At 48.0% G+C, this 13445-nt stretch overlaps 1 protein-coding gene across 1 annotated transcript in view; it reads right to left on the bottom strand.

The window, feature by feature from the left end:
- LOC119176570 (neprilysin-1-like) overlaps positions 1-13445 on the bottom strand; it is an 88806-nt gene that overhangs the window by 13321 nt on the left and 62040 nt on the right. Inside the window, exons 6-11 of the mRNA XM_037427931.2 lie at positions 12736-12962; positions 11846-12025; positions 10843-10983; positions 3984-4126; positions 3015-3246; positions 1041-1139 (exon numbers count right to left, since the gene is read on the bottom strand). Coding sequence (XP_037283828.2) covers positions 1041-1139; positions 3015-3246; positions 3984-4126; positions 10843-10983; positions 11846-12025; positions 12736-12962 — 1022 coding nt within the window. The remainder of the gene's footprint in view (positions 1-1040; positions 1140-3014; positions 3247-3983; positions 4127-10842; positions 10984-11845; positions 12026-12735; positions 12963-13445) is intronic.

Raw genomic sequence — 13445 nt, 5'->3', positions numbered from 1 at the left:
TGGCTCGACCATGTCATGCGAATGTACCTTGCGTGCGCATGACGTGTTGCTGCATCTGCGTCGTCATGGGGTCTTCCGGCTCCAAGTTGCTTCGATATCGAAGAGTCAGGGAAGGAATTTGGTTTGCGATGTCTACACGGGACGAGTGGCAAAACTTTCAAGCTCACCTCCTCGCATCATGCTTTTGCGGCTCACGACGAACCGATTAAAAAATTATAGAGATACAAAGCTCTTTGTTGAAGACGTGACTGCTTTCAATGTCTAAGATTTGTCGTGTGGTCTGGTGAAGTGCCTTTAAAAAGTAAACTACAAACAAAGCAAAAGCCACGTGGAGGTGTCATTATTATAATTATTATTTTGACCAACATTACTTTTGCCTGACGGCGCTACACGGCACCTCCTGTTCCGTAATGAAAATACGGGTTTTTCAAGGCCTCCTACAGGTGCCCCCCTCCCCTCTGCTTCCCCGAACAAATTTCGGGCTACGGGCCTGACTGTAACGTAACAGCAATAAGGCGTCTTTGATTTCTACGGTTACCATTGGCATCCATATTATAAGGTATACGATATCTTCTTCCGTGAAATGCCACGTCTTAACAACTACTTATTCGTCTTTCTCTTTTTTTGTAACGTCTTTCTTCTGTCATCTTTTACTCCCTCGATCACCCCCCCCCCCTTCCCCAGCAAGGGGCAGCCGACCTGTCTGAGAACCGGCTAACCTCCCTGTCCTTCCATTATTCTTTTTCTCCCCCTCCTCAATGAGACCAAAATCGGCCAATTTTAACCTACCTACTCCCAAGTTTGCTTTCACGCCCTTATTATGTACACGTGACCCTTCAATAAATAATTTGAGCATTGGGCGCCGGTGCTGCTCATGCACTTTTCCTAGGAGACCAAGTGGGGGCTATCTACCACAAAGACTGGTGGGTTAGTGGCAGCTGTCTAGACAGAGCCTATTCCAGTTCTGTGCAAACTGGTTTGTGTCCTGTGCCAAACTACCGTGTTAAACGTAAAAGTGGTAATGGCAAAAACACACCCACCTTCTCACGACAGAGTTCCTTAGTCTTTTCGTCGAGAAAACTCTGCCTCGGAAAGGTTTCCACGTAGGTCTTCTTGATTTCGTCAATCAGCAACCCTACCTGTGCAGCAGGCAAAGAGTTCTTAAAAAGACCCTCTCTAAGGGAATACGTAAAAAGAAAAAAAAATCATAATACGGGAGTCTCCTAACAGAGTATAAGTCTCTTACAAGGCTATCCACGCATGAGCCTTCTAAAGAGATTACTTTATGTCGGCGTACATATGCATCAAAAGTGAAATCCGCACTTAAGTGATGGACTGTACAGTGATTCGCTCACGTTGTCACTGGAGTCCAACAGTGGAGAACGGCGAATAATAATAAAAAGACCATGGTGATTTAACAGTAAATGAGAGAACCACGCGTGGTAGCTCCAATTACAGCGATAGCCGGCACGTGTCAGCATTAGCCAACATTCCTGGTATTATGCAAGCAAATGCGGTATCCTCCACATAAACTCATACACAGCTAAATTGCCAGTGTTTGCATCCTAATGCCATTGCACGCATTAAAAGAAAGCAGCATAATGTGAACAAAATGTCATACTCCTGCTCGCCAAAGCCTTCTATGCAAGTTTTCCTCGTTTCGCTATATATACTACACGGAATCGTCTGCTCTATGAGATTAAAGCTTAACCTTATGATTTAGCACCTGTCCCACGTTTAATACCCCTGTCACACGGCCACCACTAAACTCCGTTGAACACCGTCAACGTAAATCTCCCCTAGGTGGTTCGACGGAGAAGGAGTTGTGGCAGTGTCACACGGCAATGAAAAGGTTGTAACAGTTGGCGCGAGGGGGCTCAGCTGACGCTGTTTGATTTTCGGAAAAGTATTCTAATTTCATCTCTATTGATTTTTTTGTGAATCCTCGTTCTGGGGTTTTTACAAAAAACACTAATAGGGAGGTAAGAGGCTAACAAACCATAAAAATATTTTCAAATAAAAACTGATTCGCTAAATGTAGCGATGCTGCTAGTGACGCTGGCCACATTGTGCTTTTAGTTGTTTTGTTGCCTGTGTTTATGCCTGTGTACGAAAGTTCTTGTGCTTCCTTGCCTCGTGAGCGCACATTTTGTGTTCTTCAGCCATGAGTGACACAGCGACGACCACAACCACACGCATGGACGAAATATTTTTCAATGGCGCCGGCCAGCCCGACTCGCGAGGCACCACGTGCGAGGCACGGAGTGTAGAGCATCGGTGTTGAGAGTAAGTGAACTCTGGCGGGCGTAAATATAAGTAAACAAACACGCGTTGTGAATGAGTACTACAACGAAAGAACGTTTAAGATTGCCAAAATGTATTATTCTTTCACTGCGGCCACTTAGTGCTCGAAATTTTTCTCTGACCTCTAGACTGCTGGGGACGAGAGTACCTCGTTTCGCTGCGAAGGGAGATCGTTGAACGTCCTTCGCGAAACGCTCCGTTTACCTTCGTTTGGGTAAGGGCGGCCGTGTGACACGGACTGCATCTTCGTTGTCGTAAGGACGAGGGAGTTAAACGGTCTTCGCGCGTGCCCGTGTGACAGGGGTATAAGGCCCGTTCCATGCGCTAGCCGCACAGCCGCAACGCACGGGCTGGCACACCTGCCGCACCCAAGCGGAGGGTGCCAATTGGCTTATTTATCCCCCACTTGCGCGCGGCAGGGGTCCCGGCACGTGAGTTGCGGCTGTGCGGAAAGCGCGTTGTTCCGGCATGTGAGTTGCGACTGGTCCCGACACGTGAGTTGCGGCTGCGCGAAAAGCGCGTGGAACAGTCCACGCTTTTTCCGCACAGTCGCAACTCGCGTGCCGGGACCCCTGCCGCACGCAAGCGGGGGGCAAATAAGCCAATTAGCGACGCTCTTTCACCCTCTGCTTGGGTGTTGCAGGTGTGCCAGCCCGTGCGTTGCGGCTGTGCGGGAAGCGCGTGGAACGGCCCTAAGCGAGTGTTCGCACCTGATTATCGGTGGCGGCGGCGAAGTCCTGTCGTACGAAGAGCGCCGCCAGGGGCATGCTGAAGCTGTCGCTCAGCAGGCGCACGCACTCCTTCCAGCGCGACAGGTAGGTGCGCTCCTCGTGGGGACGCGGCACTCGCCGCCGGAAGTCCTGGTACAGACGGCGGAAGTGCACGTCCAGGTACGGCATGTACGCCATCACGAACCGCCAAGACAGGTAATTGGCCAGTGTCCTGTCACGGCCGTTTGGGAATATCAGTTTTACAACGCGTATGCAGCGTAATACTGCGCTTGCATGAATGAAAAAAAAACTGACAGGGAAGGGAGGATGGAAACTAGCGATGGGAAAATCCGTTAAAAAGGGGTTATGTGCTCGAGCGGACGTTTCGACAAGTGGAGTTGTGGACAAGGTTGGAACCCTCCAGCCTTGCAGAAGACGAGTAGTCGAAACGTCCGCTAGAGGACACAGCCCATGTTGACGGATTTTTATTTTCATATACATCTCCGACGAGTGTACACGCCTACAATTGACATATTCTCCAGGAAGTATCCACACTATTCAATGCACGTTTGCCAGATCATGAATAACGTTACTTTATGACTTCCTTAACACGTGTGCTTCATTGCATGGTTCGACTGTGCAACTATCCACATACGTACTCTCAGTAAACGTGGGGAGCACTATAACTATATTTGCAATGAAACGCGAATAAACGAAAACAAAAAACGCGTCAATCGACTAGCAAATTCTACAAAGGACTAAATGTAAGAAGCCCAAGTCCACCCATTGTAAGCGGAACCAGCAGCTCCGCTTGGCAATGAGGTAAACTCGTGAACGAATGCGGAAACATGAGTTGGGCAGTTGTACACGAGAAGGTAAGAAAACAAAACTATGGGATAATATAGCAAATACATTTAACGAAGTCTGTTTACAAACGTTTCGATTATCCGTGACTGCGGCGTATCTCACCTGGGACTGGTCTTGTTGAGCAGGTCGAAGAGCCGGCGCATGTAGTTGCTGTCGTTCTCGATGGCCAGATTGATGGTGGACTCGTCGGTCTGCTGTAGCCCGGCGTAGTCCATCACCCTTCTTAGGAGTGAGGTCCAATTCAACTGCGCATAATAAAGAATGCGGCAAAGTTTCCCGAAAGAAAACTCGAGCGCGCGAAGCAGTATAGCTGCTCATGCCATACACGAGCAATAGCACCTAACATTAGGCAACAACTAGCCTACACTTCTGGACATTATGTATGTTAAGATGAGCCAAGGGCAGATATTATACATCACACCCACTCCTCTCGCTTTACGCTTAGTGTCCCTAATGGCTTCATAGCCAAATTTTTTCTTTAACGTTAGGGATGTTATAGTTTATGTTTAGTACTCTTGATTACGGCGTGTCTTGATAGGACTTTTTTCAGTCGTAGGTTTTTATAGCAGCAGCGATATATGGGCCCTCGACGTCCATATCTGCCGTCGGCGACACGTTTCGTGTAAAGTCAAAATCCGCAATATCGCGCCGCGCGCCACATATGTTCTGTATGCAAGCCAAACTTTGCGAAAGCTGCAGACGGGTACGCTGAATCAAAGATGATACACGCCGGCCGGCTCCGTCAGGCGAAGGAGTATGCAAATCGGCGCGGAGGGGGGAGGAGGGGAGGGAGGGGGATGCGTTGCTGGAGCTACAACTACGAATTTTGATGATGAAAAGAACTGTCGTGCATGCTATATCGACAAAGATCAGTATAAGGCTCCTATGCCTTGTACGTGCTGTGCTCTTCGCGTAAGACAGGCAGCACGAAGACTGCAGTGGCTGCATTTCTTTACACCAGCGTTTTATAGAGTTACGCGATATCAAATCCTAAAGCTGCTAGTCTTACTTCAGAAAACAATACAATTTGTCGCTACATCCCATTTATTGTTTCGCTCTTAAGCGAAACTGTGACTTCTTTCTCTATCACTTTTAGCATTCAAAATGGCGCTGTTCGTGTAAACACAGAAGCCGTGTTTAAAAACCACAGTTTTTATTGGAAAGTTTCTCATTAAAAGAGCGTCAATCTCATGTCTCCTTTTGCGTCACCTTCGACAAACATTAACTGGCTGAGGCAGCGGAATCAGACGGGAGAAATAGAATGGTGCTCAAGACGCTGCTTATTCTCACATTCTTACAAGGTGTCTTTAAAATCGCAGGAAGTCGTCCTCCCGCGCTATTTGTTCCCGGTGACGACGAATCAGCAACGACATGAATCCCGCACCATTAACTCCGCCATTAGCGCTGAATACGTGACGTCACAAACGCGTCAATTTGTCGAATTCCTCCGAAGGGCACAACGAAAGTGCTACCTTGCCAAGGCTTACACGGCTCGCCCGGGTGTGGAGGAAATTGAAGCCCATCAGAGCGAGGATGAACGAGGGCTGTCATGTGATGAAGTGCGATCATCTCTCCGCGTATGATCGACGGTAAAGCAGCGATTTGCACCCGGACGGCAGCGAAATAAATGGCTTCCGTTCTGGCGAGCTTGAAAGAGACAGACGGCGGCTAAACGACAATCGATGCCGACCAGCTGCTGCTTTTTATAGAGAATGGCAAAACTATAGCGATAATAGTCTAGTTTTTTTTCGACCCTCTGGAAGACGCTTCGACAGGCGCGGAAATTGGCCGTCGGTGGTCAATTTCCGCGTTTGCGCGCTGGCGCTGACTATGCCCAAATTTTGCGACGTAGTCGTGACATCAAATAGTATGGCGTCACACGATGAAGCCATAACATCACATCGTCTAAGGTCTAGCGATCACGGAAGCAATACTAAACCAGGGAAGCTGAAGAAAGCCAGCATGGCCTATACTATCTTGGAGGCACTGCGAAGCAACGTTGGGCGCAGAAAGCTTTCGGAAGGGTCTGAGGGAAGATCAACAGAGAGACTGAGAAGAAAAAAGAAGATTATAGTTTTTGCTTCTAAGTAGCCTTGGGCGAATTTATAAGGGGCAAATTTTTTTTCCTTGTTGTTTAGCTCTTGAAGGAAAACAGGTACTGCTGAATCATCATATTTTCGAGAAACGTTAGATGTGTTAATATATGGGGTCGTGGGTTCTAGGGCACGTGGGTTCTAGAGCGTGGCGCCACGTCATAAAAGAGAGATTCAGTTGCGCGTCTGCATCAGCCGTATGGACGGCGCCTGCCAGCCTTCTGCAGTCGGAGGCTGCATCCGAACGGCTGCTGCGGACGCGCAACTAAATCTGTCTAAAGACACGCGCTAGCACGCAGCAATGGGTACGAGGGGACCAAGGCTCCGAGTTGCTGCACGCAACAGTGGTCATGCGTTCGTAGTTTAGGCATCACCCCCCCTTCCTTCGTGGTGGCCTATAGTGGATAAGGTACTCGGCTGCAGGTCGTAGTATCGAATGCCCCGCCGTGGTGGTCTAGTGGCTAAGGTACTCGGCTGCTGACCCGCAGGTCGCGGGATCGGATCCGGCTGCGGCGCCTGCATTTCTGATGGAGGCGGAAATGCTCTAGGCCCGTGTGCTCAGATTTGGGGGCACGTTAAAAAACTTCAGGTGGTCAAAATTTCTGGAGCCCTCCACTACGGCGTCTCTCATAATCATATATGATTATGATCATAATCATATATGATTATGAGAGACGCCCATATATGAATATGAGAGACGTGGGGTTTAGCGTCCCAAAACCACCATATATATGGTGGTTTTGGGACGTTAAACCTCACATATTCAATCAATCAATAGCCGGATCGAATCCCGGCTACGGCGGCTGCATTTTTGATTGAGGCGAAATAGCTGTAGACCCGTGTGCACGTCAGATTTGGGTGCACGTCAAAGAACCCCAGGTGGTCAAAATTCCCGGAGCCCTTCACTACAGTAATCATATGGAGGTTTTGGGACATTAAACCCCACGTATGAATAAATCATCAATCGAATTTTAGGCACCAATGAAATGTGACAACGTGAAATGACAAGTGACCTCAATAAAAAATATATGATTGTAATATCAAAAAGGGCTTAATCACCGATAAGCCCACGATCGCGAGAGCGTAAGTTATTGCAAAACGGAGCATAAAATTACGCGTCTGACGAGCGCACACTTGAGGGCCTCATGCCTTTGCGCTAGTCGGCGCCGAGGTTTACGCTCACAACGCGGCTGAAATTTGAGTTAGAAAACAAAATCACGACATATCCACGGCGTGAATGTTGACGAGTGGGGGGAAGTGGACGGACGGACGGATGCGTCGCCCCCCTAATCATCATTCACAGCATGGATATGCTTTGGCACCGTTTTTATTCAAATGCAGTGCAATGCAACAGGCTACTACTACGACGACGACACGGGACATACGACCCACGGAGTAAGAAGCTTCGCCTCTAAAAAACTTCGCTGAACAATTTTTCTTGTTTAATTACTCTTTCAAGGTACCAGAAACGCCGCGCTCGCTGCGGTAAGATTCTTGGTAAGCGATGAAACGAGCTAAATAAAAATGCGGATGGTAACACCGTCACGAAGTCCCGCGTACGAATCTCAGTGACGTCGCAGATTTCGACTGTTAGTATACGTAGTTAACAATAGGTAAAAATGAAGTACATTGTCTCTTTAGAGAGCCAGAAAGAGTACACACGAAATTTCAAGGAAGGTAACGAAATATGACCAAAATAGGAAACTAGCCATTTGAAACCCTTGACGTTCGCCTTTGAAAAGTGCACCGTCGGATATTTCGGCGGAAAACTTAAAAACGCCATTTTCGACACTGACTTTTCTCATGTAGTGATAAGCCTATGGCGGACAAATTAACGGCACTGGGGTTTGTTTTTATAGAATGGTTTGTCGGTCTAAATTAAATCGTTTCACTTGAAATTGTCCTCAGTCATAAAGACACTAATATACCAAAAGAAAAGAAAAAAAAAGTGCTGACAAGGACATAACTCAGAGGGCGCGAACAGCCGGCGCTCTCCTCTTTCGCGCTTTTCCCGGGTGCTTATTTATAGCGTGTCAGGACGCCTGCTGAAGTGACGTGAAGAAGACGAGTTGAGGGACTCGCCCGTTCTGCGTGCGCGGCGCCGCGCACTTTTGAGGCCCCCTCTATGCACCCTCTGGCACGAGACTCGGACCACCGCTTTGCACCGCCAGCCAGCACACTCCTAATTATATATCGCCACGGCTGCTTCGTCTCGCACGCTTGTTCGGGCACCTATCTAAAAACTATGTTCCACAGCTGCGAAGAAAAACGACGACCGAGGTCGCGTGTGATTTATTATTTATTTTTTTGTCGCGCAGCGCAGGATACATTGATCGCCTGAGCTGGGGTGGTGCTTCACTGAGACATTTACGGTCAAGCTGTACATGGCAACCTGAAGCCATATACTTCGCCCGTCCGACGTTGTTGTTCCTCGGACACTTCCTGTGCACCTCCTATACACTCTATAGAAAAAGACCTCCAAGGTTTCCTTACGCAAAGCTCCAATTTGGGCTGGTTGGTACGGAATCGTAATGTAATTGCGTTAAATAGGAAGGAACAAATGAGGGACGAAACGATTTTTGACGGGCTTTAGCGAGAATAAACGGTTGAATGTTTTGCGCACCACTGGTCCTGTCTTCTTGTTTCGTCACTCATATGCACCTTTTGCAAGTTTTCGGGTCTTGGTAATTTATGTACTGCAATGTTGTTGCAATTGCCACGTTGTTGCACTGAGCGAGTCACTCGGTGCGACTACAATGCAATTATATTCTTTTCTTGCAACACGGCAGCGCGTGGCCTCACTGGTTCTTTAAATAGGAAAAAAGGGAGCACATGGGCGGCAAGGACCTAAATAAAATTTCGGAATAGATGTAATCAATAACTCGAGCGACACTTTAATGAAGCGTATTTTGGTCAAGGATATTCATCGCGGGACATGCATCTTAGGCAACTATATACACATACTGATCATCCTGGCACAGCTTCGCAGTATATATGCCCTTCCGGTTTAATATTTAGCGCTTTCAAATTTAGCAGGTTCTTAGAAAAGAACATATATCCCGCATAATATGTTCAGAGTACACTCGCGCACCTCTTGTCCGAAGAAAAAAAAAAACAACTTGGAAGAAAAAAAACAACAACAAAGAATTGAATAAATATATAAGGAAAGAAAGAAAGCTGGAAAGAAAGGAAGGGAGAACAAAAAAGAAAGGAAGAAAAGTTCATTGATCGCGGTTAGAACCTCATACTCACTCACAAGGAAGATACTTACGAGACAGTTCTTACCATTGCGTTGACTTTCAACCAATACATCGAAAGCCAACGTACCTAAAGTCCACGAACACGAACATACACACCTGTATGAGTTTAGGCACCCGAACCGTATACACGCATTTGAGGCACGAAAGAACACACACACACACACGCACGCACGCACTCTCTCGCGCTCGCACACGCATATATACGAACACCATATACACACACACGCACGCACGCACACTGACCCGAAATAAGGTCCTACGAACTTGCCAGGGGCCACGAGTGGCCGACTAATTGGGGCACCGCTGGCCAGCATCGTCGCGTGGTGCCGCTACAACCACTCGGGATACGCGGCCAGGAAAGCGACAGGTCGTTAGCGCCACCGAGCCGAGCCGAAATGGCTTCGCGATCTCAACGGTCCCGAGGCGCTCGTAATCGATCTCTCGCCGTTCCACCGAGCGCTCGAATATATCTCTCCCAAGGGATGTTCCGCGGTTCGGCGATGCTAGTACCAAGCGCTCTCAGTGCGCCGGCTCCCGTTAACACTGCCGATCGAGGGCGGAAAAAAAAAGGAAGACGAAAGAGTACAGAGGGGGAGCAACTGCCGCTCCGGGAGCTATAGTAGTACACGTTTCGTGCTATTGAGCCAGGTTGTGTGCTATTATCCTCCGTGGAGGAGCCCCGAGTAAACAGAGTGAACTTCCAACTTTCGTTTGTTCGTGCTTTTTTGCTCACTTTTCACTTCCGGAAGCTCGTTTGAGAACCATGTTGCGTTATCTTCCTTTCATTCCTGCGTGCGTGGATGTGTTTGTGTGTTCGTGTGTGTGGCATATAACAAAGAAACATGTCGCTTCATCTCGCTTGCGGGCATCAATTAACACCTCCGGCTGCCGCGGGGGATTCTTTTCTCTCACTTTCACTAGTAACGTGAACAAGCTTCTCAATAGAAGGAATGCGTCAGCGTTGTACGTGCCAAACATCAGGGGAGTCATTTAGGTTGGAGATAGTGCTGCTATTATGTACTTCCTCCTCGTTCTTGCTTTCTTTTTTTCTTACTCTTTTCGCTTGGTCTGACCAAGCATTAAAAACGCTACGTGCTTTCTATGCCGCTAAAACAAAATACACAATTGTGGTTCGTGGCCCCAGAAAAGTGCGCAGGGTGAAGACTCCGTTACACGAAGGTGCAAGAAAGCCAGTCACTCGGGAGCACTTTTTCAGTGACGGGGGCAAAGCTTTGGGCGGTCAAAAGCCGCGTCACAAACACGTATGTTAAGTAGCAAGTTCATCAAAGCAAGATAGAAAAAAAAATAGGATGATTTTATACATATTGGATCAACGTGCAGGTTCATAAAGAAATCACGGCATATGCACAAAGTGATTCATGAGGAATGGGCAAAGGAGTCGGATCGTTCGGTGTTACCGTAAATCACCATGGCATTGTCCAATTACGGATGTAAATGAGTGCCAAGTGGCGTACACTTATATACCATGTTTATTGGCCGATCCAAAACCTACTGGCTGTCTCCGATCCGAGGCCAACATGATGTCGTCATCAGCTATGTTCATTCATTCATTCATTCATTCATTCCGAGAGAAGAATGGTCTCCAACCTCTGGCGCCATGTCGTGCAGCTCCGCCAGTGTGACGCTGAGCATGGCCGAGTCGTAGTTCGACGACGAGTCGTTGGCGGCGCTGCTGTTGGACCCTGCTGCTGCGGAACCCGGTCCGTCGAAGTCACTGGAGTGGGACACCTGCTTGCGATAGAAGTGACGGCCAATCAGAGTGCAGCGATGCGAAGTCACCACAAGTAGTCAAAATCAGTCAAACGGAAGAAGCACAGCAATCGACTTATAACCCACTTCTTAAAGTTGGAGTCTCAAACTTCCGCAATAGCCGGAATGACGCTTAAACAGGGCGTGGGGGGTGATGGATTAGTTTGAATCAGAGGCAAGATAACGTTGCCACTTGAAAGAGACCTTTCCCATATTTCCTAAATGTCTTAAATGTTTTTTTTTCTGAAGATGATTTGAAGGATTAGTATACCGTAACGACACCAATCCCCGCAATGACTCAAATATGTGCGCCAACTCTGATATTTAGAGCTTTTTTCTAAGGCTTTGTTGAAAAAGATCCTGTGGGGCGCTTTAAGAAAAAAAAAATGCTTTAGACCATTCACGTCTGCGTAACATGCCCGTACAATGCGTTATTAAGCGCACTGGGTGAGAAAGTAACAGGCGCACGATTTCGCAAAGTCCCAAAATTTCAATCACGAAGTCATAAAAAAGATACTGCACGAGGACAGTCATGTAGAGTCCTGGTCAAAAGTTCCCAGGCCACGCTTCTATAGAAATACATGAGGTAGTGGCCTGGGTACTTTACGTGCTGGCCAGCTGCCGAAAGATGCTCGGAACACGTGTTTGAGACCCCTGTCCTAAAGTACTGGGTAGAGGGAGCTTATCCGTGGATTGGGAATGGTTGCGAACGACTATAACCAGCGAGTGTGAACCATTATGAATTGAAATCAATACAGAGAAACCGGTGTATCGGGAGTAGTGTGTAATATGTCGCAGGCTAGAATATCGCAGGCTGGAAATGATTTTGTTGAACACGCACGTTTGCAAACTGTATTTCGAAGTCAAGGACTTCTTGGACGTCCATCTCCGGGTCCTTGGCACCGAGTAGCCTGGCCGACTGCGCCAGGATTTCCTGGTAGAGTCGAAGAGCCTCGCGACACTTGTCGTCCGTCTCGTTGAGGTAGTACTCGCTACGCAGTACGGGAGAGCCGCTGAATATCTGCGAAGGAGAAAGCAGGGCGGCTTCGCAGAACTGCGTTGTTATCGTCGCGCAAGAGCGATCCCGGCTTGTATTGTCACGTAAGATATTTATGCTGTGATGACGAAAAATGGCACCCAAGTTCTGGCGCGCGGGCTGCTAGCGCAGAGTGGAGGAAGACGAGGTACAAAATACAACAGTTGGCCCAGTTGGCCTTCTCTGTCAATGCGCCTGCGTACTTTTGTACCATGAGTAATTATTTGTTTGATGTTCTTATGTTTGCATGATTGAACCTGTACGGCATGCATGAAACTTTAGTCGAAACTTATAAGTACTTGAGCGAACGAAAAGTTATTCAACGAAATGACGTTCTGGTGGTAGCCCTGATGCTATGCAATGATTGTAATGGCAATGACTGCGCGGGTTTTGCTTGCATGCTAAAACCACGATATGATTATGAGAGACGCCGTAGGGAAGCGCTCCGTAAATTTACACCATTTGGGGGTTACTGAAAGCATGCGCTTAAATCTAAATTCACGCACCTCTGAAATTTCGCCTCCATCTAAATAAGGCTGGCAATCGATTCCGCGACCGTCGGGGTCAGCAGTCAGACTCCATGACCACCAGACCACCACAGTGGGTCTTATACATTGAAGTTATAAGTTGAAACCTGTTAGGACATGCAAGCCTGACTGGTACGTATTATAAAGCAGAATTCAATATAAGCGAACCTGTATGACGTGCATGGAGGTGTTTCGCTCGTCCTGGCCCACGTGCAGCTGGAAGAAGGGCTCGACGCCGTGGACCCGCAGCAGCGCCAGCCGTTGCTCCAGCGCGAGGGACGCGCTCGTCATCGGAGGCTTCTGGCGGGATCCCTTCTCCAGCGTGGGCCACGAGCCGAGGTAGTCTTCTCGGAGGAGCTCCTTCAGCTCGGCCACCGATCCTTCCTCCACGCTGCCTGCGCAAAGCATTTATATGGCTGAAATAAGGTGGTCAACACGAGCAAGAATGTACACACATACAAAAAAATTGAAGGCAGCTCAATAACTCCATTGATAGTGAAGCAAGACACTTCTGCAGTTTTTAACGGCTGGCAAATGACGTCAGCCAAACATTGACCTGAGTTCTGTTACCGCTAGCCACCGTTTGTGAACTTACCAAACATATAACAGTGGTCAGCCGTCGCTAGCCAACATCACCAGTCGTGTTTAGTCCACGTTACCAGGTGCTAACAAATGCTAACGAGTTCTGGTAATACGCGAGTAAATATGGTAGTTGAATGAGATCAGAAGCCTTCACCACTCTGCCACTCTCGTGACCGTATAATTATCGACTATCACGACCATCTAAAAGAAGGTTAACACAAATACGTTGACTGATATCTCAAAGTACAAGTGCGCAAATCCGATATAAGAATGACTGCCGTTTCCAATACAAGTGT

Source organism: Rhipicephalus microplus, chromosome 3 (genome assembly GCF_043290135.1).
Source record: "Rhipicephalus microplus isolate Deutch F79 chromosome 3, USDA_Rmic, whole genome shotgun sequence".
NCBI lineage: Eukaryota > Metazoa > Arthropoda > Arachnida > Ixodida > Ixodidae > Rhipicephalus > Rhipicephalus microplus.
Note: the sequence above shows the minus strand (reverse complement) of the source record. Positions and strands in the feature narration are given on the sequence as shown.